The sequence below is a fragment of the Dendropsophus ebraccatus genome, chromosome 10 (assembly GCF_027789765.1).
Source record: "Dendropsophus ebraccatus isolate aDenEbr1 chromosome 10, aDenEbr1.pat, whole genome shotgun sequence".
Taxonomy (NCBI): domain Eukaryota; kingdom Metazoa; phylum Chordata; class Amphibia; order Anura; family Hylidae; genus Dendropsophus; species Dendropsophus ebraccatus.
The window spans coordinates 88,917,500-88,944,335 of NC_091463.1; the positions used below are offsets into that span (position 1 = coordinate 88,917,500).

The following is a 26,836-nucleotide window of genomic DNA, read 5'->3' on the forward strand; positions in this document are numbered from 1 at the left end:
CCCCCATATAGTAGCCAGTGCCCCCATACAGTGCCCCCATATAGTAGCCAGTGCCCCCCACAGTAGCCAATGCCCCCATACAGTAGCCAATGCCCCCATACAGTGCCCCCATTGTAGCCAGTGCCCTCCATAGTAGCCAATGCCCCCATACAGTGCCCCCATATAGTAGCCAATGCCCCCATACAGTGCCCCCATATAGTAGCCAATGCCCCCATACAGTGCCCCCATATAGTAGCCAATGCCCCCAGACAGTGCCCCCATAGTAGCCAATGCCCCCCATAGTAGCTAATGCCCCCATACAGTAGCCAATGCCCCCATATAGTGCCCCCCATAGTAGCCAATCCCCCCCTGCGACCAGAAAAACAACAAACAGGCTACTCACCTGTCCGCCGGCCCCAGCAGCTCCTCTCCCGACACTCCGGTCTCCCGTCATCCTCCGGCACAGGCAGTGGGGGACAGAGAGACTGCCACTGCAGAACACTTCCGGGACACAGGCAGCGTCTCTGTACCCCACTGCCTGTGCCCGGAGGATGACGGGAGACCGGAGTGTCGGGAGAGGAGCTGTTGGGGCCGGCGGACAGGTGAGTAGGACAGCGATCCCCTCCGCCCGCCCAGCCCGCCCCTTCTATCGCCGCTTAGCCGATCAGGAGCCCAGGAAAGTGCTGCTCATTGCACTTTTCCGGGCTTCTGATCGGCTCAGTGAGCGGCGATAAAAGGGGCGGGCGGAGGGGATGGCTCAGGGCCGCTCACGCAATACAGGGGGCGGGGGCATGTTTTAACGCGGGGTCCCGGGCCCCCTGAACCCCCGGGTCCCATAGCGACGGCGTACTCTGCCCCCATGGTAGCTACGCCAGTGCCGCCATACTGTGACTGGATAACACTGTCATACCAGACCTGACCAATACCACCATACTGTGACTGGATAACACCGCCACACCAGGCCTGACTAATACCGCCATACTGTGACTGGATAACACTGCCATACTGTGACTGGATAACACCACCAGACCTGACCAATACCGCCATACTGTGACTGGATAACACTGCCATATCAGACCTGACCAATGCCGCCATACTGTGACTGTATAACACCGCCATACCAGACCTGACCAATACTGCCATACTGTGGATAATACCACCATACCAGACCTGAAAAACACCACCATACCAGACCTGAACAACACCGCCATACCAGACCTGACAAATACCGCCATACTGTGACTGGATAACACTGCCATACCATACCTGACCAATAGTGCCATACTGTGACTGGATAACACTGCCATTTCTTCCCCCTGCTCCTTGGTGCTGCCCCCTGCAAGGTGCTGCCCTAGGCACCAGACCAGTGCCTAGTGGTAAATACGGCCCTGTGTGGCATGCCTGGAGAGTTCAGTAGACCAGACTAGCCTAGTTGTTGCTTTGTTTGGACTGTGCTATGTTGGTATATTTTTTATTCGTGAGACAAGGGCCTGGTAGAGAATGCTTATTTGTACCAACGGACATCAAAAACCTATTCCCTTGTTATACAAGTATACGTGGTCAACAAGCCGGGTCATCAGCAGGATAGCCAGTGCAGTGCCAGGGATGAGATGGGTATGGCAGTCAAACAGAGGCAGGTTAGACAATCCCGTAGTTTAGACAAGGGTCAGCCAGAAAGCGTAATCCAGAGAACAGGCATTGGTCAAGATACACAGGAACTCAGCAAGAGCAGACAAGCACCTTTACTACATGCGCTAGAATGCAACAATGCTCAGGGAGGGGCAGGTGGAGTTAGTTTAAATACTGTGTTTTCCCGAAAATAAGACACCCCCACTGTGCTACCCACTAACCTAAAATAAGGCACCAGTTCCCCCCAGCACCCCACTCACCTAATCCCCTTGTGGACCTTGACACCGGTGCCACAGGCACGCTGTTCCATGGCCCCCATGTCCGCACGTCCCGACCTCAAGCCACACGTCCCGACATCCTGCTGCACCGACGCATGTCCTGATGTCCCGCCGCATGCTTCTGGTCTTCTGGACGTTAGTGAGTATGCCGGAGGGGGCCAGGGGGGGGAGGCTGGGGGCCAGAAATGAGACATCCCCCAAAGACAAAACAAAGTGCATCTTTGGGAGGAAAAATTTATATAAAGGACTGTCTTATTTTTGGGGAAACAATGTAGTTGCAGTGGCTCTGGATTGGCAGACGGCAGTTGCAGGTGGAGACAAGCTGTCTCTATAATTCCAGAGCAGTTGTCCGCCTGCGCACCCTAGTGGCCAAAGATGTAATTGCAGCAGAACACATATAGTCACAACCAAACTACCGCCTGCAAGTAAAACACCTCTTTCCCGACAGAAATAAAGACATGAGCCTAAAATGACTTTTAGCTAGCTGGTGATGAGCAGGAGCTTTTATTAAGAGGAAATATTTATCTAACAAAAAAAGGCACACATTTGCCAAACACTTGTGCTGCGTTTGAATTATATTAAATATCCTTTATTAATGCATTATCCAAATTTAAAATACTCCCATAAAAACATAGGGGGGGGGGGGGGGTGATACACAGTAAGATGACATGGGTATGTATTACACCAATAAAAAAAAGTGTCAGGAAAGAAGCAAAAATTATATTGTTAATTTGTTTTCCCTGAGACCCATTGGCATCACAACAGAATGGGGTATATTCGCCCCTGCGAGCCCCTGGGACGAAGGAATCTTTTTAATGAAAACAATTAATCAATTATTTTAATCCCCTCCCACGGAAGTATAAGTGGGCCCCCCCCCCTCACCTAGTCAGTCTCATAGCACGAAACATAACAGGGAGGGAGTCCTGTGATGCCAATGGGTCTCAGGGAAAACAAATTAACAATATAATTTTTGCTTCCCTATCGTCCCATTGGCATCACAACAGAATGGGGAACTAGCAAGTAAATTCCCCTAGGGTGGGTCATCTGTAGAGGCAGCGTTAAGAAAAGCCCTGGCAAAGGCCGTTCTTGATGAAAGCTTTTCCTCAATCCTATAGTGCCTGACAAAGGTAGACAATGATGACCATGAGGCAGCTTGACAGATGTCCTGCAATGGCACTGCTGCTCTTTCTGGCCAAGACGAAGCCACTGATCTGGTGGAATGGGCTCTTGTAAACTCCGGTGGAGGTCTTCCTGCAGAAGAATAACATAAACCAATAGAATCACAAATCCATCGGGAGATGGAGGGTTTGGATGCTTTACTTCCCTTATTTTTCCCCGAAAACAGGATCAGTAAGTTTTCTTCTTTCCTAAACGAATCCACTCTGGATAAGTAAATTCTTAGAGCTCTAGAAACGTCCAACAAGGAGAGATCAACTTGACTCTGAGGTTGGGTCATGGGAGAAAAAACTTATCTTCAGCGAAGATGACGTATGGAGGCGTAGATCCTAGGGCTTGGAGCTCTCCTACCCGTTTAGCAGATGTTACTGCCAATAGTAGGGTACACTTAAATGTAAGAAACTTTAAGTCAACCTCATTCAGCGGTTCAAAAGGAGGAAGGCAAAGACTTCTGAGGACAAAGGATAAATCCCAGGAGTCTACATGTTTGGTGACTCTAGGTCTCAACCTTGTTATGCCCTTAACAAAATTCTTGATATCCAAAATCTGGAACAATTTATAATTCAGATGGGCAGAAAGTGCCGCTATCTGAACCTTAATGGAGCCCGGCGTTAACCCTTTATCAAACCCTTCTTGAAAGAATTCTAGCAATTGAGGAGTGTTAGGTTTACAAGGGTTGATCTGTTTTGAAAGGCACCAAGCCTGAAAGATCTTCCATATCCGGGAATAAGACTTATTCGTAGACGCACTACGAGCATGAGATAAGGTAGAGAGTACCCTCTCAGACAAACCTCTGGCATTCAATATGGCCCCCTCAGTCTCCACGCCGTGAGACTGAGGCTTTGAAGGTCCTGGCATAGATGATGTCTCTGCGATATCAGGTCTGGTATTAAAGGAAGTTTCCAAAACTCCCCCCTGCTCATATTCATGAGGAGGGTGAACCATGACCTCTTGGGCCAAAAGGGAGTGATTATGATCACTGATGCCTGATCCATCCTGATCTTTATGAGTATCCTCGGTATCATAGAGATTGGAGGAAATATGTATGCCAACTGGAAGGTCCATCGAATGGACATGGCGTCCACTATCGACGGATTGTCTACTGAGTAGAGGGAACAAAAGTTCTTCAGTTTGGCATTCTCTGCTGATGCCATGAGGTCTATTTCTGGAAGACCCCATCTCCGGGTTAACAGAATGAACACTTTCCTGGAAAGAGACCATTCTCCCGGGACCGTTAACCCTCGACTCAATCGATCTGCCAAGGTGTTGTGGATGCCCCTGATGTGTAGAGCAGATAGCCTGGCTATCCTGGGCTCTTCCCATCTGAAGATACACTCTACTTCTCTGAGAAGTAGAGATGATCTGGTACCTCCCTGCTTGTTGATATACGCCACACATGCTATGTTGTCGGTTCTGATCCGGACAGCCTTTTGTGTTAATATTGGGGAGAAGTGTGACAGAGCTAGGTAGATTGCTCTGAGCTCTCGAACATTGGATGGAAGGGAGGATTCCTGTTTGCTCCATACTCCCGAAATCATCTTCTCCTCCAGATGTGCACCCCAACCTGAGCCTGAGGCGTCCGTCGTAATCGTGGTCCACTGTGGTTCGGCTATCGAAACTCCATGTGTTACCTGTCTCCACCAAGTTAGTGACTGTCTTGTCTCTGTTGACAGGACATGCAGAGCGTCTAGGTCTTCTAGTCTCCGATTCCATGGAGAGAGAACTTCTTTCTGGAGATACCTCATATGCCAGAGCGCCCATGGAACTGCCTCTGCAGCAGAGGAGAGCAGTCCCAGGAATCTCATTAGGGTTCGGAGTGAGACCTGTCGAGGAGGAATGAGAAACTGTGCGCCTCTCTGGATCCGAATCAGTCTGGGAGGAGAAAGAAATTTCATCTGTCTGGAGTCTATGATGAATCCTAGGAATGACTTCGTTGTGGACGGGATCAGGTCTGATTTCTCCTGGTTGACCAGCCATCCCAACTGGAGTAAAATGTCCCTGACATATTCCAGTTGAGTACTCAGAAGAGTCTGAGTCTGGGCCATAATCAACCAGTCGTCGAGGTAAGGTATAATCTTTATCCCTTGTAACCTGAAGTTGACCATGATCGCCGCTATCACCTTTGTAAAAATGAAGGGAGCTGAGGTTATTCCAAATGGAAGTACCTTGAATTGCAGATGTCTTATTCTCCCTTGGAGTAGAATCGCTATTCGTAGGAATTTCCTGTGGGCAGGCAGGATAGGTATGTGGAGGTAGGCATCCTAGAGATCTATTGATACCATAAAATCCCCCTCCTGGAGGAGGGTTTTTACGGTCCTTATATTCTCCATGCGGAATTTTTTCTTTTCCATGAACCGATTTAGATACCTTAGATCTATAATAAGCCTCCACTTTCCGGATGGCTTCGGCACGAGAAATACTGGAGAATATACACCTAGACCGATGTCCGCCTGAGGGACATCTTCTAGGGCTTCGACCGCTAGGAGGTGGAGAACTTCCTCTTCCAACACCGGATGTTTTATTGGACCTAGATAACGGGAGGTAAGAAACCTTGGGGGGGGGGGGGGGGGGGGGGGGGAGAGTTGATAAAGGAAGCACATAACCCTGTCTGATAATGCTTACGATCCAAGGATCTTTTATTAATGCTTCCCAAGCATGAAGAAAATGAACTAGACGCCCCCCCACAGGTATACTTCTGGCGTCAGAAGTCCGGCTTCTTTGTGGACTCCTTTTTCTGCTGATTACCTCCACCTCTTTTATTGTAATATCTACTTTTCCCCCTGGATTGGTAGCGACTTTTTCCTCTCTGAGGGGATCTGTTTCTACGAAAGGAACTACGATTTTTGTATGATCCGCTCGAGGAGGTCAGTGGAAGGGATTTACCCTTCTTATCGGACATTTCCTCCATAATTTTATCTAATTCAGGGCCAAATAATCTGCCAGGTTGGTATTCTAAGTTACATAGCTGGAATTTTCAATTGGCATCACCAGCCCATGGTTTTAACCAAAGGGCTCTGCGTCCGGCTGTAGAAAGGGCCATAGATTTTGCGGCTAATCTGGTTCCTTGCGAGGCGGCATCGCATAGGAAATCTATAGCCACGTTAACCTTTTTAAATGAACGAAGGACCTTGTCCCTGTTCACTCCACCTTCAAGATCCTCTTGGACTTTAGCCAGCCACCTTCTGAGGCTCCTAGAGACCTCAAAGGAGGAAATAGACACAGCTCCTTGAGCTGTAGCAGCATTGTATGATCTTTTGAATGCCACCTCTACTCTTCTGTCCATAGGATCTTTTAGGTTAGAGCCATCCTCAGATGGTAAGACCGTATTTTTGGATAGCTTAGCAATAGCTGTATCCACTTTGGGAGGCTCATTCCAATCCTTACAATGTTCCTCCTTGAGGACATATAAGGTTTTAAACTTTTTACTTAAAACTGGAGCTTTCTCCGTTTTTTTCCACTCATTTTGCATCATGGATAAAGATGTCTCTCCAACCAAAAAAGCCCTAGGCTTTCTGGCGTGAGAACCCCCATCTTCTCGTTCCTCTGGATGAATCTCCTCCTGGACAGCTCTACGCAACTTGTATATACTGTCCATAGGAAAATATCCCCTGAAGCTCTCATGGTCATCTTCAGAGGGAGAAGAAGATTCGGACGATGATGATGATTTATCTTCGTCAATTGTCTTTACAATAGACCCCTAAGGCAAAACACACACACAGACTTAACCAGAGGAGGAGATCAGAGAATCTCCAGGCCTATAAAGACTGTACTTACAGGCTGGGATACCGAAGGAGATATGCTACGCTTTGATCTCTTTTTATGGCAAACATGGCGACATTCTTTGTTATTCATTGACTTTTCAACGTAATCCTTTACCCATACAACAACATCTTGTACATCGGGTTCTTCATTAGGCTTAGGCCGACAGGAAGTACAACGGACTGAAAATACATATATAACCACGTAACTAATACGTAATATACACATGAGGAACCTGAAAGTTGATAGAAGAATGTCTCCGTACGGTATTCATATCCATCTGGCAATGGTGTCTCACAGTCAGCACACATAAAATGTTTGCATTTAGAACCTCTTTTCCCAGAGGGACTGGTTTCCATAGCTGACATCTGTAATAAAGATGCATCTTTTCAAAATTTATGAGTAGTGGTAATGTGATACAAGCCTAGCTTGTAATATCCTACTTATCCACTAGATGGCAGCCTAGTATAGGAGACTATCTCCACTTACTTTGCCGGAGGAACAGAATCAGCACACAGGTGATGTAGGAACAGCAGATCACAGCAGAAGAGGTTCAGAACTGAACTAGCAGAGGATACCTAGTAAAGGTAAATCTCCTAGGAGCACCAAAATAGTACACCCGGCTTGACTAGCTCCCACCGCCATATGAAGCGAGGAGCTCCGGCGGCCGCTAGTGACGTCACGAGCGGCGTCGGCGTCATGACGAAACGACGCCGGCGTCTGACGTCATGACGCCGTCCGGCCTCCAGGAGGAGGCACCGCATGGAACGCAAGGCCTAAGCCCCGCGGTCCACGAGCGGCGAACAAACAATGGCGCCGCTACAGCACAGACACCGGCTGTGCCTAAGGTACCTGAAAGAGAAACATAGAAAGTTAAGCAGGAGGGGCAAGGTCCCTTGGGGCTTTAACAGGCGAAGCAAAAAAAGACTGACTAGGTGAGGGGGGGGGGCCCACTTATACTTCCGTGGGAGGGGATTAAAATAATTGATTAATTGTTTTCATTAAAAAGATTCCTTCGTCCCAGGGGCTCGCAGGGGCGAATATACCCCATTCTGTTGTGATGCCAATGGGACGATAGGGAAACCGTATATTCAAGATATTAATTACGTGATTCATAACAATTATATTAAATGAACACTGATGAATACAAAATAAATAATGATATAGGGAACCCTATGCTTGCAATCTAATTACCCATAGAACGGCCATACATTGTGTGCACAGAGCGCCAACAATGGCCGTTGTTCCTGCAATAGCTGCTGCAGATAACAGAAAGGTCAATAATTGTTCAATACAGTGTGTGAACAACAGCTGTTGTTGCATAGACTTCACTGCAGCGCATTATTTTATGGCGAGAACAGCCGTTGTATTAAATCGGCAATAACTGCCATTCTTGTCGTTAAAAATCACACTGTGTGAACATAGCCCTAGTCAGTATGAGCGGTATTTCTCCAAAGCCAGATGTATTATTGTGTGTGGTGAAGTACATACTTTGGCTTATTAAAGAAGTACTCCAGCGAAAAGCTTTCTTCTAGTCATTGAAACACATTACTATACACATTATATAACTTTGTAATATGCTTCAATCACCTATCTGCCCCCCTTCCCTATCTTTTCCCCCCTCAACCCCCCACCAGGAAGTGAAGTAAACTCATCCTTACCTAATGACTGTTGACCCCAGGCTGCTCTGTGGAAGCCATTTTGTGACAATAAGAGAAACAGATCGCTAATCTCAGGGAGACCAGCCAAACAACAACACTGCCGGCTGCTAGTGAAAGCGCTCAATGTAGTGAAGTCCTAGGAGCATTGCCCCCTGGGAAACATGAATATGCAAAAGAAGAGCCTGTGGAGCCTCATCAAAGAGTCTCGAAACACAGGACTAGCCAGATATCCTTCCGGGAAGGACCCAGCTAAGGGGCAGCTCCTGTTAGAAAACCACCAAAACCACCATATTAAGTGGCCCTATAAGTCAATGTAATGACAAGGGAAAAACCAAGGCCAGGTAACCATCCACATACAGCTGTTTCGGGGTGTTGCCCCTCATCAGTGTGGAGCAGGATTCTGGCTAGGTGGGAGCAATGCCTAGTAGAGCAATAAGAGAAACAGATCGCTGATCTTAGGGAGACCAGCCAAACAACAACACTGCTGGCTGCTAGTGAAAGCGCTCAATGCAGTGAAGTCCTAGGTGCATTGCCCCCTGGGAAACATGAATATGCAAAAGAAGAGCCCGTGGAGCCTCATCAAAGAGTCTCGAAACACAGGACTAGCCAGATATCCTGGTAATTGTCTTGTCTTTATATCTGTGCCGCATGAAAGGTTGGTCTACAAAATGAGGATGCTGGGACTCGGGGAAAACGTATGCAAATCGGTAAGTAACTGGTTGTGTGATAGAAAACAGAGGGTGGTCATTGATGGAACATATTCAGATTGGGTTTTAGTTACTAGTGGGGTACCACAGGGGTCAGTGTTGGGTCCACTTCTTTTTAATATTTTTATTAATGATCTTGTTGAGGGGCTACAGAGTAGAATCTCTATTTTTGCAGATGATACTAAACTGGGTAAAGTAATCAGTACAGAGGAGGATAATATCATATTACAGAGGGATTTGGAGAAGCTGGAGGCTTGGGCGGTGAAATGGCAAATGAAGTTTAATGTGGATAAATGTAAGGTTATGCACTTGGGCCGTAGAAATAATAAATACAGTTATGTACTAAATAATAAAACACTGGGTAAAACTACTTCCGAAAAGGACCTGGGGGTATTGGTGGACAGTAAACTCAACTTTAGTGATCAGTGCCAGGCAGCAGCTGCCAAGGCTAATAAAATAATGGGATGCATCAAAAGAGGCCGAGATGCTAAAGATGAGAACATAGTTTTGCCTCTTTATAAATCACTGGTCAGACCACATATGGAATACTGTGTACAGTTTTGGGCACCGGTATATAAGAAGGACACAGCTGAACTAGAGCGGGTGCAGAGGAGGGCAACAAAGGTCATTAAGGGAATGGGTGGGTTATAGTACCAGGACAGGTTATCGAGCTTGGGGTTATTTACACTAGAAAAAAGACTTCTTAGGGGCGATCTGATCACAACGTACAAATATATGAATGGACAGTACAGAGATCTTTGTAGTGATCTTTTTACTCCTAGGTCTGTAACCATGACAAGGGGCATCCTCTACGTCTAGAGGAAAGAAGATTTCATCATCAGCATCGACGCGGGTTCTTTACTGTACGAGCGGTAAGACTGTGGAACTCTCTGCCACACGATGTTGTCATGGCCAATTCATTAAATAAGTTCAAGGGAGGCCTGGATGCTTTTCTTGAACAATATAATATTACAAGTTATGGGCATTAGATTTCCTGAGATGCGTTCATCCGGGGATTGTTCTGGTTGCCATTGCAGTCGGGGGGAGTTTTCTCCCTGTGGTGGGGTGGTTGTCATCTGCCTCATAGGGGTTTTTGCGTTCCCTGGATCAATACAGTAGGGTTTCGCTAGGTTGAACCTGATGGACTCTTGTCTTCTTTCAACCTTATTTACTATGTTACATGTTTCTTCTCTCCATTGCAGTCAATAATTTTGTGACAATGACATAATCACGAGGGAAACTGGTCTAAGCCCTGTTTGGCCAGCCTCCCTTTGTCAGATGACTCAGGTTGCTCAGCTCTGATTAAGGGTGGGTTCACACTACGTAATTCTCGCGGATAAACTCTGCGGAATTCCGTCGGCTGTCCGCGCGCCCTTCCGCCGGCTCCATAGACACCATTCTATGGGCCGGCGTATTCCGCTATCCGCCGAAAGAAGTGACATGTCACTTCTTTCGGCGGATAGAGGAATACGCCGGCCCATAGAATGGTGTCTATGGAGCCGGCGGAAAGGCGCGTGGACATACTGCGGAATTCCGTGGATGTTATCCGCGAGAATTCCTCAGTATGAACCCACCCTAACTGAGCAAGATGTAAGCCATCTTCAGGGACCTGCAAACAGCGGGAAAATTCAAATGCAGACAGACTCAGGAGGCATGGTAAGTGGGAAAACTATGTTTATGATTGATTTATTTTTTATCAGCGCCGGAGTACCCCTTTAATGCAGACTTGCATTTTTGTTAATGCAGTACAACAGTTATTTGTTAGTAATGGGCACTAATGTATATACTTACCTGCTAATTATTATTATGCCTTTGGGATATATCCTTAGACTATGCTCTAACAACATCTTTTTATGCAAGATAACATAAAAACGTTTGTAAAATAAGGGCCGTTATTTTACAATGACAGCCATCAATAGTAATCATGATCATGATTGATGGCCGTCATTATGAAACAATGGGCGTTATTTTGCCTAAAAAAAACGAACAAAACACTATAGTTGCATAGGACGCTGTGTTTCCCTTCCCTGTTACGTAGGCAACAATAATCTACACTGGCTTTATCTGTGATTGGTAATTGTTTGTCTTGTCTTTATATTTACGTTTCTTCTCTCCATTGCAGTCAATAATTTGTGACACTGCCATCTAGTGTCCACACTGATTTTTACATTGTAGGTATACACTGTTTAGCCAATTTTGTATGCACTGATATTTATTCATTCCTGGGCGTTCTACGGCAGCACTTATTGGGTTGAAGTTTCCTCTAGAAACGAGGCAGAAGACATAGACTGATTAATAAATCACCCCCACTCCCCTCTATAAAGGTCAACAGGACACAGTTTTTTTTTTTCTTCTTCAGGAGGTAGTAGACACTAGGTACCTCCCTTTATCAAGATTATATGGACACACTTTATCTATGTGCATTACAGTCGGTTTGTGCAGGTTTGACAGTGAGTATTACTGACAAGGGTTCTGGTGTTTTGGTTCCCACCTGGCAGAACGTTAATTCCTGCAGTGCTGCTGCTGCAAAGTGGCCTGGCATGAATACCTCACCGCTGATGACCTTAGGGTTTGTTCACACTTAGTAAAACAGGCAGAATTCTGCATCGTGGAATCCCGCCTGTCTCAGTGTCCCATAGCCCGTCTATGGGAGAGCACAAGCTTCTCTGTAGCCGCCGCTCTCCGCTCAAAGAAGTGACACGTCACTTCTTTGAGCGGAGAGCGGCGGGAGTGGAGGAGTGCACGCCCTCTCATGTACTCACAGCAGGACACTGATCACGGCAAGATTTCGCGGAGGAGAGATTCGCTGCAGAATTCCACCGTATTTGCTCAGTGTGAACATGCCCTTAAAGGGGTTATCCTGCGCTACAAAAACATGGCCACTTTCCCCCTACTGTTGTCTCCAGTTCAGGTGCGGTTTGCAATTAAGCTCCATTTACTTCAATAAAACTGAGTTTCAAAACCCCACCCAAACTGGAGAAAACAGTAGGGGGAAAGTGGCCATGTTTTTGTAGCACTGGATAACCCCTTTAAGATGTAAGGGCACAAACACAGCTGACAGGAGGCACATAGCAGAGTGATCACCTCTTTCCTTTGTGTCTTTCACTTTTAGACCACAGGCTGTATTAGAAGTAATCTGGACCAGAGCAGCTAGTGATGTCTGCCCGGCACAGGCTGCTCTATGAGATCAGCATGAAGCTTTTTGTTTCCCAAAGTGACAAATGCTCGGCCTTGGACTCCCGGAGGCAGGAGAAGCCTATGGCTGTATCCAGTGTTTTTAAGGCCGTCTTCTGGCTTCATCCATCATGTCTCTCCACCAGTAGTCAAATGGCGACACGTCAGTACTTTGCGAAACCAAACTTACTTTAAGTTCGCTCATCTCTACTTGTTGCCAAAAGGTCCATTCTTGGTAGCCCCCATAGTTATGTAATTTTTTGCAGTACCAATACAGGTCCCACTCTCCTGAATTCAAATGCATCCTGCTCAACAACTCTCTTACATTCTTGGATCCCTGCTCCTCAACCCCTGAACCTAGTTCTGATGGAGGATTCGAAGTTAAAACCACTGGCACTTCCTGGGGTAGCAACCCTCTTACCCCGCCATGGATCAAATCCAACCTCAGATACGGAGTTGTAGGTTTCAGGGAACCTTCTACGTCCTGCATGCTGTTGGAAATTCCTATAGTAAAGCCATCTGCATTATACACAGGTCTATGTGGATCGGCAGGAGATTGGCTGGGCCCTGTTCCAAAAGGGCATGCTTTTATCCTCCACCACAAACTAAAGCCAGCAGGCTAATGGCTCTTCCCTCCTCCAACCAAACCTGAGCTGAGAAAAAGACCTCGTCTGCCCCCTTAAAATCCCCCTCCAAATGTGTTACATATAAAGAATAGGGTCTGGGGATGCTCACTGTGCCTACGTCCGCAAGGCTTGCCTGAAAGCCTGTTACTAGATGCTGGTAGAAACAGCTCAGGCATTATATAATGAAAGTTTAATTTTCAATGAAAATATAACCCCCCCCCCCTACACACACACACACACCAAAAAAAAAAATCTTAGTTCTGCGGGTCACTTGAAATATCTTGTTAAATTACCGCATTATGACCCCAATATTTTCCCATCTACAGTGGTGAAGAGCCCATATTTTGCCATGTGATCTGTAGCTTTCATTGGTACCATATTTGATTCCTTTTTTAAAGGATGTGATGTGACCAAAAATCAGCAATTGCGGAATTTAGGTTTTTTTTTTTTTTTTTCTTTCTTCCCCCAACTAGCAACCAGGCAAGATTAACAATATATTTTAATATATGTAAATATTTTTGCACGCTGCAAAAAAATCTTTTGTTGACTTTTATATATAAAAAAAAAAAATCAAGGGTGATTTAAATTATTATTTCTTATAATGTTATAAGCCTTTTTTTGCGTCCATTTTTTTTTCTTTTAGTCCCTCAGCAATTATATGATCACTACAGCACATATTACTGAATATAATAAATGATCGACTAGTAACCTGTCTATAGTAGATCAGTCACGGCAGCCACACAGGCCTAGGGTTGCCACAAATATCAAATCAACTCCCTGCAAGTACATCATGGGGAGCTGATCAGACCTCTGAACCACCAATGATGAACACTGGAACTGTATTGATGATGCAGTCCATATTGCTAGTTAAAGAGCTCTGTGTTGCTGGCACCCGCTGTCCACACAGTCTAAAGTTGATGCAATCAGTAAGTAACTTGTTATTTTTTAAAAGAACATTTAATAAAGCTTGGATTTTGATTGAATGTTCACCTATGCTGCTGGAGACCCATCTTTTCACATTCTGGGCGCTTGTTATAATGCAACGCTTCGTTTGAGTATTCGGGTACGATGGTGCTTGTTACTCAGAGGAGCATCTCGCGATACTCGAGACAATAGGATCTTCCTTTTCCTGCATGTTTGGCGGCTTTTTCTCAGCCAATCATAATGCAGGAGAGACTTTGGGAGCTCGTAGCATCACGTGGGAACCCTACATGTCGATAGCAGCGATTGGCTGGCCAAATTAGATGGCCTGGGCATATAAGAATCAGGTCCCGCGGTGCTCACATCAGACGCAGGCTGGATGAGCATAGGGAGAGAGCTGCTGTCGCAGGGAGAGTGTTAGGGAGGGAATTAGTGTGCGGTGAGGCAGGAATCCGACACGAAGAACCCAACAGTCCTTCTAAGGGCTTAACATTTTTAAAACATTGTTTTTGCTACTCTTGGCTGCTGGCTTGGACTTGTAGTGCAGCTGTCAGTAGTCAATTTGTCCTGTTGCTGACATTCTCTTGGCTGGCTGGCATGTGTAGTTCAGCTATACCTATCCTCCCTGTGCTGTGTCCTGTCCATGTGGTGCCCCAGAGGCTTCCATGCATGCTTCCCCTGCTGTTCCCTGTCCATTTCCGTGTTGTTTCCATCATTTTCTGAGGTTTTCAGGCAACCTTCCCTGTGCAGAGCTTTGATCCCCTACAAAAATGCTCGAGTTTCCCATTGACTTCAATGGGGTTCATTACTCGAAAAGAGCACCCGAGCATGGGGAAATATTTGTCTCGAGTATCGAGCACCCTAGCATTTTAGTACTCGCTCATCTCTAGTGCTCTGCTAATTTTCTTGTTTCCTTTGTGCGGTATAGTTTCGATTAAGAAACGTAAATAGCTCCATTATTCAGGTGTAGATCCTGCAGCTTCAGAAAACAGCTAAACTTGTTACCATACTGTTCAATACACCTTCTCATTGGGTTTATTTATCATTTACAAAGTATACAAAAAGAAAAACCATGGAGTCAGGGCTCCCTCCAGGGGCCCATAAAAAGCAAGTAACAATTAAAAGAAATACAATATATTCTTGGACAGTTTTCACAGAAAACAAGTTTACAGGATAGGACTCGGTGCCCTCTTCCATCCCTTGATGTTGATGGGTACAAAGGCCAGAGCTTGCCCTGTTAATACTGTATTTAAATATATATATACGTTCTGGGAAAGGGTTATGGACAAAGACCGTATTGAAGTGGTTTCAAAACAAAATCCTCATTGTATACTGATTGACGGCGAAAAGCTCCTCACATGTCAGCCATAACAGTATAAACTCAGCATTATCTGTATATAGATACCCTGTACATCACACAGAGCAGCATGGTCACTATGTACATTGTACAGATGCTCAGCATCATCGCAATTTGACATTATACATATTATTTAAAAAAAAAAAAAGTGGTCAAAAAAAAATCAGTGGTTTCCATTGCCAGTAAAGGAGTCCATATGATAGAAGTCTTTAGGAGTCTTCCCACATTAGTGTAGGACTTTTTAAGTCAGTGTAATACTCATTCGTTAAAGGTCCATCAAGAACAATGAAGCAGTGTTAAATACAACACTGAGTCGCATAGTACTGCTTTAGTGTTAACACAGGGTTGGAAGATTTCTTGGAAAAAGATGTACAGGAGAATTGTACAAGGTGCAAGTGAGCAATGGGCAACAGGGAGAGAGGAATCAGGGACAATTACATAATTTGGAGAGGCCACTTCTCCTTTAACCACATTTCTTTCATTTTGCATTCCAGGTTTACAGCACACCTCTCCCATCCCAACGCCGATCTTCCATCTTAGGCATTGAAAGGACATTTCCATCCTTTATGAGCGGTAGTCAACGGAATAGGTAAGAATCCCAAGATCACCCTGTGCATGGTTTTAGGCGCTTTGTTAGTTTTTTGTTATTTAATGTTATTCAAGTAAAGTCAAAAGGTAATGTGAGGCAGATGGAACTAGCTGCTCTTTCCTCAGATCTATTCCTCGTGAGGGAAAGGTTTGAGGCCTCACAGAAGCCATAATAAAAAAAGAAAATCCAACAAGAATTCTCAAAGTCACTTGTTCGCTTTCTTCCAGGAAAACACTGATTAAAATGGTCTTTGGAAGATAACTATAGAGGGGGGCCGTTGATGCCGGGATGGTAGAAGGCACAGCCATTTTCATAACGGCAATTTCCTTTCATCATGAAGTGCCGACAGACAGGGCGAAGAGACATATCTGAAAACAGAAGAAAATGATTTTGGAATGGGACATTAATATCAGGCCGCTACAAAGTGTTAAGGAACTAATACTGCAAAATCACTACAGTAGCTTCAGAACTTACCTCCACCATGTCCATGACCTCTGTGTTCTCCACCATGACCTCTGTGTTCTCCACCATGACCTCTGTGTTCTCCACCGTGTCCCCTGTGTTCTCCACCGTGTCCCCTGTGTTCTCCACCGTGTCCCCTGTGTTCTCCCCCATAACCTCTATGTTCCATTCCATGAGGTCCATCTCTTCCTCTACCAGGAGGCCCCCTTTCACCACCTCTTCCACCTCTCCCTCGGTATCCTGGGTCACCTCCTCGTCCACCTCTATTTCTGTGGAATGGAGGAGGAGGGGGATGTCCTCTTTCTCCTCTCATTCTACCTCTTCCCCCCATGTCATGATGTTCACCTCTTAAGTCATTAGGTGGGGGTTCCCAATAGCCATCCCGGGGAGGTGGTGGTCCCATCATCCTTGGACCACCAGGGGGTCCGTGAGGCCCTATAAAATAAAGTCATATTTTGAGTACCTCAGATGTCCCATGTAAATTATGATACAAAGAATAGGCCATCAATATCATATTGCCAAGGGCCTGACATCTCCAGTGATCAGCTGTCTGAAATAGCAGCACTTGTGCAGCCTCAGGTTCAGCCTCAAGGTACTGCATCACTGTCCACTTCACTTGGACAAGACATTACTGTAACTCCTTCAAAGAGCTTATCACACTGGATACTGGGAGTCATCTTATAATGATGGTCTAATCCTAAGGGTAAGCCATCAATTTTCTTAAGATCTGAAAAATATATTCAGTCATTGTAACTTAAAACAAAAACCCACAACTCTACCTGGGAATGGTCCACCAGGTCCAGGGGGTGGAAAATGCTGAGGTGGGGGTGGCTGCTGTGGATTTTTTGGTACTGGTGGCGGAAAACCATTGTTGGATGGCATTGGTCCTGGCATTCCTGGTCCAGCTATTGAAAATAAAACGATACGTTAGTCTGAGTACTTGTGAACGTACACTCAAAAGTGTATAGGAGCCTTTACACACAGATGTCAATCACTAGTTTGGACCGCCAAATTGACTTAGGCCAGAATAAGCAGAAATATTCTTGAATAATTTAATAGTTATCCTAAAACTTCGTACACAAAACTACATATCAATCCGCTGTGCTCCTCTTCCTCTTGTTCTATAGCATGCTGCCTTCAATATGACACTGTCATATTGTGTATTGACACTGTCATTTGTGTATTGACATGTATATGTACAATGTAACGAGTAATAAGTTTTGATATTTATTAATCAAATGCAACTTTGTAAGACTTACAAGGTCCTGGTGGTGGCTGGTTCTGATTCTGCGTCTGATTTTGTAGTGATCCAAGTAGTTGTTTGATTTTGTCGGAGAAATCAGGCTGTTTCATCAAATCCTCTGTCTTTGCGTTGCCCTGGGCGCTCTGTAAAAGAATACAAGAAAATGTCACTCAAAAACAAAGTGCTAAAAATAATTTGTGGAAACAGTGCCTGGTGCTAATGTCCCTAAATGGCATAGATATATCACATCAAATATATTCTTACCATTATGGAGGTCAGGATCTCCTGCATCGTGTCTGGCAAGGGACTAGACTGAGCCTTCGTAGTACCACCCATGCTGCCCATTAAGTTAGCAAGCACAGGAGGCAATTTCGCACCACCCGACAAATCAGGAGATTGAGAAGCCCCACTTTGGTCCATCGGCTCAATATATGATCCATCATCCATGGAACAATCCTAAGGAAGAATTAAAATAGGTAAATATAAATATGTAAATGAGCCAGTGTGTTAAAATCACTAAAAAAGTAGAAAAGCTGCATTTATGGTTCAAAAACAAAAATATCAAAAACACCAGCCCCAACATAAAACCTTATAAAGATATTGTAAGGTATGAGCATATCAAGGCCAGTTAGGAGGGGATGTTATCAAATAGGATTAGAATATGTCTGTAAAAGGGAGAAGTGATGACAAATCTGTTCAGAAAGTACCTCATCCAGTGGTATGAGCTTGGGAGGTGAAGGTTCATAAGGCTCTGGGTCTGGCTCATGTGGCGTGTCAGGAACACTGTGGGGTGCAAGATAAAATATATTAAAACTTCCATTTACACATACTGGGGTTATTTCACTATTATGCTCCCCAACACGTATAAAATTTAAAAAGCTGGAATCGTACGTACCTTTCTTTGGAGAGGAAGATTTCCTGCAGGATACCCATCTCTCGCTCGGCTTGGGTGTGCTTCTCAGTGCTGTTGCTGCCCATTTGTACAAGTGCACCTGGAAGTAACAGTGGTCGGGGTGGCTGCCATGGTACAACTTCTTCCATAGCATCGTGACTAAGCCGCCTGGCATTTTGGAAAGCACGGCGGTCCATTAGCATTTCCCGTTTAGCAGCTTCACCGAAGTCCTTGATCTTATTTACATTGACTGTAAATAAAATATATAGTATTATTAGTGAATACAGAGTAGACCAGGTATGCTGATATACAGTTATAAGGATTCATTAGAGTGCAGCAGTTATTACTGTACCTCTCTCTGTTTCATCCAGCTCAAAGTAGAAGTACTCCCGCAGGCGGCTTTCATCCGGCCAGCTTACGTTTTTCCTCTTCTTTCCCTTCTTTGTCAGCAGAGGGACTTCTGGTTCACTGGGCTTCACTTCTGTTGATGCAGGTGCAGGAGCAGAGGCTAAAAAAAAACAACACATACATAAGATTAGCTACAGGCCTAGAAAGATGGAGACATTGAGCATATAATAAGAAATCTGCAGGACAAGGCCTTACTTTCCATGGGCTCTGGAAGTTCTACAGCAGGAACAGGAGTCCCAGGTCTCTCCACTTCCATTCCTTCAGCTGGTGGCTCTGGATCAGGAGAAGACGGCTTGCTCACAGTGGTTGCGTCTCCTGGAGACTTGCTGTCAAACGGACTGGACTGCAAGTAGAAGTAGTAGTACACTTTAGACACAGATAAGACATAATAACTGTGCATCAACTGGGTGTAGAAACTTCACCAACTAACCTTATTACTAGTGGGAGAAACAGCTTTCTTCTTCTTTTTGATCTTTATTCCGGGAACAGGGGCTGAATTCAGGGCATCCAGAAAACCTAAACTCTCCATGGCTGGAGAAAGAGAATGCAATTCATTATTTGAGGGCAACAACATTATAAGATAGGACAATTACATAGACATGGTGTAAATATGAGAAAACTATCAAGGCTGGATACATACGTTGAGGGGGGATGATCTTGACTTTGATTTCTTTGGCAGCATTTGGTGTAGTATTAAGAGGTTTGTACTTTTTCTCAGCAGGAGCAGCATCGGTAGCAGAGGGTACAGATCTGATGGGATAATACAAGAGGTCAGTGAGCCATATGCTGTTAGAAAGCATCCACATGAAACAAGTGTAAAATGTGAATACTCTTGAATATCAGCACTTTACTATACAAGAATAAAAGATGGTCATTCAAAGACCGCTGTCAGCAGCTATCCTTCCCAACTCCTCCATAGAAAGTCAGGCTGAGCCTAACTGGGCACCTTGAAGGTGATCTCCACATGACAATAAGCTGGTAAATTGCTCCCTCTAGTGGTTAGCTGTAATATGTGGGGAAACCTAGCACTGGAGTGCAGCACCACCATAGGGGAAATATAATATAGCAGTGTCTATGCAAATCAACAGGTTGTCTGTGAAAAGTGAAACTGGACAGGTCCTTCAAGAACTCTACTTAGCCATCTTGCTTACCCCTGCCTCTTTACTGGGACTGGTTTCAAGTATTTGTCAGAAATAACTGGAATTGTTGCTGCTGGCTTCTTGGCTGGGGCAGGAGAAGGAGCTTCAACTTCAAGACCTGTCAGTGGGGGGGGGGAAAAATGTCAAACCTAAATGTACTCATTGGGGGGAGAAAAACCTAGTTGCCCATAGAGAGTCACCCACCAGTAGATCTGAACTTCGCGTGACTTGGGGCTGTAGTGCGCTGCATCTTTGGTTTTTCTTTTTTATTCTTATCGCTTTGATCTTCAACTCGAGATTCAGCTTTAGCCTCAGCAGATTTATCAGCAATGGGTGATCGCACTTTTGGATCTTCTTTCTTTTTCTTCTTCTCCTTTTCTGTTTGTGTAATATTAGGGGAAGAGGACATTGTGTAAATTAGGGGGAAGAGCACCGGATTCTCATATAGTTTATCTCATATCCTCAGATCAACTGAATCCTGGAGTGGCAGAAAGCCATTTCATCTTACCTGGAGGTAGGAGGTTGCTTTGGGTTCGGATAACAGTCATCCAGTCACTGACCAAAACCCCCGCTAACTTCCGAAGCTCTGAAAAACAAATGAAATCGATTTACATCTTTATTCTTTAATACAATACAATATAGAACACTGTGGCCGCATAGCATATGTTTACATGATATCTTACCTTCATCCTCACTGGTTTTGCTGAGCTGCTTGACTAATTTTGCTGTGTTATTCTGTAGAGATAAAGCAAGAGAAATGTTAAATACACAATCTCAACAAAACGGACTAGTACAATCACATACAGTAGCACCTAGTTTTCACTTTACCCTTTTTGGAACGGATAGAGTACTTGTTTAGTACCCTTAGCTAAAGCTCACAACAGCTGGGGGTACTGCCCACAGAGCACCAAACCTCCCCCCGCCGGCCCACCCCTTCTAATTATTATCAGTGGAGTGGGCTGGATTGGTGCTCTGGGGACAGTAGCTCCGCGCCCAGTGCTCCAAAATGCCTTACAAGACACAAGATTAAACTACAAACTGCAATAAAATAGTGCCGAGGATAACGGTAAGATACAATTATACTTTCATCAGCGCCCTGTCCACAATAGGGAGCTATCAGCAGGTTCGATTCGTCTAACCTGCTGATGGTTTCCATTAAGCTCTCCACCAAGTTATTAACTGGACTCTTCCTGTGGCTAATAGAGTGTATAACATTTTACCCATTACTGGAACGTTTAGCCTGACCCTAAAGCAATTCTCCTCTCTCGCCTTACTGTAAATTCACACATGAAAGATTTATTGCAGAAATTTCTGTGACTGAAAGCCAGTTCCAAACATGTCTCGAACAGCCGCAGAAATGTCTTCATTCATTTGTTTTCTATAAATCCGCATTGATCCTGCTTGTATATTTACCAGCTTTAGGTGGTCCACGGTCAGAGGTAAGTGCTGCAGTGTGAGGAGGATCTGGTGCAGTAGGGGGCTGTTGTTGTTGGTGCGGGCATAGGTCAGCCAATTATTCAGTAACTTGTATCCGCCAACACGAATAAACCTAAAAGTGGAACATCAAGCAAAGGGTTCAGTTACACAGTCTATCCTTTCTATCCTGTACTCTACCCTGTGTCTATCCTGTACTCTACATTGTTTACAGTCAGGTTATTTGTTCTAATGGTAACACATAGACTTAATGTAGAAGATAATGTAATTAGCATGGGAGTAGTAAGAGGACTAACTAGATTTCAGCCTAGGGGGAGACAATTCGGTTTCTGGGAAGGTTAGAGAATTGCTTGAGAACAGAAAATGAATGTAAAGCGTCTTCACTGCTCCTGTCTGTGGGCCATGCCTGGTATTAAAGCTAATATAAATCCTAATATTTATGAACAGTATAGGAATCAGCACACATGGGTAATAATTCACCTTTATTGAAGAACGTGTGTTACATTTATATGTAAAGCTGTATATTTGCGGTTTACTGTTCAGAGTAATGTAAGCTTATGCATATACAAAAATAAAAACTCAAAAACTACTCAAACACACTACAAGTCTGAATGGTTAAGAAGCGGTTCACTTACTTAGAGAGGATTTCAGGGGCTTGCGTCTGAAGGATAATGTTCAGGTAGATGCATCGGCTCACCATCTTCTTAGATTCTTTCATCAAGCTGAGGAGAACACATAGAATTGTTAGAAACAGAGGAAGTACAGAAAACCAAGGTAAAGAGATGACGCTTGATTCACCTACTTGTAAATTTTGGTCATTGCATCCACAGCTTTCACTTCTCCTTCTTGCCCAAGGAAACAGTCTAGCCCCTTCAGGAGTTCAAGGGGGTCTATAGGTCCGGACCCCATATTGTTAGCAGCTAGAATAATAAAGGAAACAGGGGCATTAATTTACTGATTGGCTCAGGTAGACTAGTTCAGATTTGGATAAAAACATTAATAATGGATTCAATAATGTAGGACTCCACCTTTGAACTCTACTGGGTTGACATTTGACATCTTAGTAGGAAGGTGAATAGAGGCTTCCCCATTACTGGTGTCAAGACACCTACATCATGGTAGTGGTTTAGCATTGCTAGCTTTGGGGGGGGGGGGGGGTAACATATGAACCAGTATAGGAAGACTGTGTAATGGTTTATGCACTTTGTTGTATTGCAGCTCCACATTGGTGACATATATGCAGAGCTATAAATGAGATCAGATCATGTCCTGTGAGATTAGGAAAGCCTCTCTAGACCACTGGTGTCAAACCCTCTGCCCTCCAGCTGTTGCAAAACTACAATTCCCATCATGCATTAACAGCCAAAGCTTTGGTTGTCCAGGCATGATGGGAATTGTAGTCTTGCAATGACTGGAGTGCCTCAAGTTTGACACCCCTGCTCTAGGGTTTTCCTGATCTCACAGGATCGGATCAGATCCCATCCTGGGCAGTAAAGACATTACTCATGGATAGAGCAGTAGCCCCAATGATGCCAGATTATACTATGTTACATAGTGATTCATGGAGGACAACCTTTAAGTCCCCAATATATGGTTCATTAACTTTTCAGTAAGGTATATTTCTTACATACATATATATCCTGACTAGCTAGAACGCCACTTCTTATATAATTAGGGTCAAAGGGATATGAGAGCTATATGAGGGAACATGTTATAACTACTTGACAGCTGTAAGACATAAGGAGCATAATCTCCATGTTAGGCTGGCAGTATGGCAGGATTAAGGCCGGATCCATATGAGGTTTGGAGTTTATATTCGGCCATTTAAAGCGTAAAATGGATGTTTTCTTTTGCATACAGCTGTACTGAAAACCTATTTTCAATACAATTGATTTGCATTCCAAATATTTACAGCGTATACGTCAGGCGAGTGTCACTGTCTATACGACAGGAGGGTCACAGTGTATACGCTGGCAGCACTTGAGAATGAGGTGTGAATCTAGTCCTGCCGCCAGCTCCTGTCACGTGTCACTGGTTCTGTAACAATTCGCTTTTTGGCTACATGTCCGGCTATTATTATAGAAATGGCTGATCCCCCACAGTCAGTATATACCATACTATCCACCTATTATAGACGTGTATATATTTTACAAGCCGATAAGCATGCACTTGAGAAGACATTACAGATAGTTATTATAGAATGATCATCTCAGTCTTTATCATGAATGTGAGAAACGTTGGTGGCAGAAGAAAACCAGGAGGGCAAACTTTTTTTTTTTTTTTTTTTAAACAAAAGTTCGAGAACACTTCCAAACTTTCAAGGGATCCTTGTACGACCCTGGGCTTGTCCATCTCAGCTCCATATTGCCTTTCGTGATTCAACGCCAGCAGATGGTAGACGGAGAACCTTCCTTTCCAGAAAAGTTGGATCCAATCCCATTTTCGGGGGGAGAAAAAACAACAACTTAATATAGAGCTGAAATGTGATCAAGCCCCGAAGCTTAGGGATCTCATCGAAAGCAGGATGTCCAATCACAGAGCTGAATGACACCGATTAGAGAGCGGATTACTTCAGATTTATCTCAGATTCGGGTCACAGTTTAGGATCGTTGAGGCTAGTAGTTCATAAAGCTGCAGAGAACGTCAAGTCAGTGTTATGTGGAGTTTCTACAATTATTGTCATGGACATTTTTTTTATCCTTATATATGAGAGAGATACAATGAAGTAGAAGAGGGGAAAATATACTAAAATTAAAAAAAAAAAAAAAAAGTTATATAACTTGCTTCTGTTCCTCAGCCATACCCTTCCTGCAGGCTGCGAGCAGAGACCTGGCCTCAGGCTCTACACTGCTTGCGTCATACATGTTGACACTAAACATCCTGCTCTTCCACTATTGTGTGGTAGGGGGAGACAGAGAGTCTTTATACTGCTGGATGTAAGTCTCCTCCTCTACCCTCACTGATAGACACGCTGCTCCTAGACTGTTTCCCTGCAGAGATGCAGCTGAGCACACATATACATACACACACACCAAAAGTCAACTCTCATACACACAACTACTGTATATACATAGCAAACAGAAGTCACCCCCCATGCCCCTAACTTTTTGTAATGATTTTGTATCTGCTATTGAAGTAATGCGATAGATCCTTCAAATTACTTATGACAAGTGGATGACATCAGGACTGTGTGCAAAGCTCATACGACTTCATATATAGCAGCACATGAGCCATTCGCACACAGTAATGGTGCGTTTACACAGGCAGATTTATCTGACAAATTTTTGAAGCCAAATACAGGAACGGACCATAAACAGGGAACGGGTCATAAAAGAAAGACTGAGATTTCTCCGCTTTTCAAATCCATTCCTGGCTTTGGCTTCCAAAATCTGTCAGATAAATCTGCCTGTGTAAACGCACCCTAAGTGTCATCCATGTGCTCACTGGGGTTGTATGTGGTTAGAAGTGAGGAGGACGGGAGGTTATCAGCACAGAGTCGTGACATTGTGCATAAGTTTTACACAAGCCCTGTCTTTGTGCAACTTTTTTTGATTAAAGACAGAGGTTGCGCAAGTATTTTTTAGAGCAATTTTGCCATTTGCACTGGCATGTGGAATGCTCAACCCCCTCCCCAAGCACAGCACCACTCTGGCCAATGGGCCGAGGCTGGTAGTGCACTTTAGCTCTATTGAATGGAGCAAGAGCTGCAATACCAGACACAGCCAGTGATCAGCAGTCAAGCTCCTTAGGGCCCTATTAAACCAACAAATTATCTGAGAGGTTGTTTTAAACCAAAGCCAGGAATGGATTTGAAAAGAGGAGAAATCTCAGTTCTTTCTTTATTACCTGCTCTTTGTTTATAGTTAGAGATGAGCGAACCGGGTTCGGGTTCGAGTCCATCCGAACCCGATCGGTATTTGATTAGCTGCGGCTGCTGAACTTGGATAAAGCTCTAAGGTTGTCTGGAAAACATGGATACAGCCAATGACTATATCCATGATTTCCACATAGCCTTAGGGCTTTATCCAACTTCAGCAGCCACCGCTAATCAAATGCTGAAAGTTCGGGTTCGGATCGACTAGAGCATGCTCCAGGTTCGCTTATCTCTATTTATAGTTCACTCCTGGCTTTAGCTCAACAAAACCTGTCAGATAACCTGCTGGTGTAATAGAGTCCTTACTAGAGATGAGCGAACCTGGAGCATGCTCGAGTCGATCCGAACCCGAACTTTCGGCATTTGATTAGCAGTGGCTGCTGAAGTTGGATAAAGCCCTAAGGCTATGTGGAAAACATGGATATTGTCATTGGCTGTATCCATGTTTTCCAGACAACCTTAGAGCTTTATCCAAGTTCAGCAGCCACCGCTAATCAAATGTCGAACGTTCGGTTTCGGATCGACTCGAACCCGGTTCGCTCATCTCTGGTCTTTACCATTTATCCGTGACTGGGTAGGTGGGCATTTATGAACCTGTCTATATGTAAATTTGTCTGTTGTCCATAATAACCAATCATTGCAAAGATTTCATATAACCAGGGTTTGAAAAAAAAATGAGGCAAAGCTCTGGTTACTTAATTTTCATGAATATGTTCCATATAGCAGTGGTGTCAAACTTGCCGCCCTCCAGCTGTTTCAAAACTACAAATTCCATGAAGCCTGTACAACAAAAACTTTGGCTTTTCAGGTATGATGGGAATTGTAGTTCTGCAACAGTGGGAGGACCACAAGTTTGACACCAATGCCCTAAAGGGGCATTACCACATGGATACTATGGGCCTCATCTATCATAACTCCCATTGCCTCCCATAACAACCAATCGCAGCTCAGATTTTTGAATTCTTGACTGTGCTGTGATTGGTTGCTGTAGGCAACTGAAAGTTCTATAGATTTATTTATTTTTTTGTTCTGAAACATCCATGCACATACTACGGTTCACCAGTTCTAGACACTTAAAGGGCCCATAGTGGTTTATGTCAGCACACCTTTGTATCCTGAAATAATTGATATGAGATGAGTGAATGGGGGGTGCTCCCCCCCATTCTTTTTTTTTCTTTTATAGAACACTGCAGTTTTTTTTTATTTTGTCAGAGCCAAAGCCACAAGTAGATTCAAATGAAATGAGAAGAATGAAAGATGAACAAATATTTCTCCTCCCTGCTGGACACGCTCCTGTCTTAGGGTACATGCACACTACGGAGTCATGACAGAAAACCCATTGAGGATTCCGCAGCTTGCACCCGGTTGCGGACTCTGGTGGCCGCGTGCATTTCTGCCCCCACGCCATAGACTCCATTCTATGCACGGGTGGATTCCGTAGTGTGCACGTACCCTGTCACCAAGACAATGCTATCTAATCTATCACCATCATGTTACAGAGCAGGAAGAGCTGAGCAGATTGATATAT

General features: G+C 44.5%; 1 protein-coding gene and 1 long non-coding RNA gene across 6 annotated transcripts in view; one reads left to right on the plus strand and one right to left on the minus strand.

The window, feature by feature from the left end:
* Positions 1-17,459, plus strand: part of LOC138766307 (uncharacterized) — a 19,940-nt gene extending 2,481 nt beyond the window's left edge. The window contains exons 2-4 of the long non-coding RNA XR_011358714.1: positions 1,905-2,025; positions 15,762-15,856; positions 16,084-17,459. This is a non-coding gene — a long non-coding RNA (uncharacterized lncRNA). The remainder of the gene's footprint in view (positions 1-1,904; positions 2,026-15,761; positions 15,857-16,083) is intronic.
* Positions 15,897-26,836, minus strand: part of PPP1R10 (protein phosphatase 1 regulatory subunit 10) — a 15,873-nt gene continuing 4,933 nt past the window's right edge. For 3 of the 5 annotated variants that reach the window (XM_069943804.1, XM_069943803.1, XM_069943802.1), the window contains 18 exons: positions 22,237-22,354; positions 22,070-22,156; positions 21,414-21,549; positions 20,684-20,735; positions 20,509-20,586; positions 20,205-20,378; positions 20,013-20,118; positions 19,502-19,611; positions 19,292-19,392; positions 19,057-19,204; positions 18,806-18,961; positions 18,457-18,703; positions 18,269-18,344; positions 17,826-18,017; positions 17,578-17,704; positions 17,098-17,223; positions 16,331-16,753; positions 15,897-16,224 (listed from right to left, as the gene is read on the minus strand). In XM_069943804.1, the coding sequence (XP_069799905.1) occupies positions 16,118-16,224; positions 16,331-16,753; positions 17,098-17,223; positions 17,578-17,704; positions 17,826-18,017; positions 18,269-18,344; positions 18,457-18,703; positions 18,806-18,961; positions 19,057-19,204; positions 19,292-19,392; positions 19,502-19,611; positions 20,013-20,118; positions 20,205-20,378; positions 20,509-20,586; positions 20,684-20,735; positions 21,414-21,549; positions 22,070-22,156; positions 22,237-22,343 (2,553 nt within the window). In that variant the 5' untranslated portion in view covers positions 22,344-22,354 and the 3' untranslated portion in view covers positions 15,897-16,117. The remainder of the gene's footprint in view (positions 16,225-16,330; positions 16,754-17,097; positions 17,224-17,577; positions 17,705-17,825; positions 18,018-18,268; positions 18,345-18,456; positions 18,704-18,805; positions 18,962-19,056; positions 19,205-19,291; positions 19,393-19,501; positions 19,612-20,012; positions 20,119-20,204; positions 20,379-20,508; positions 20,587-20,683; positions 20,736-21,413; positions 21,550-22,069; positions 22,157-22,236; positions 22,355-26,836) is intronic. The other 2 variants (XM_069943805.1, XM_069943807.1) reach the window with 2 other exon arrangements.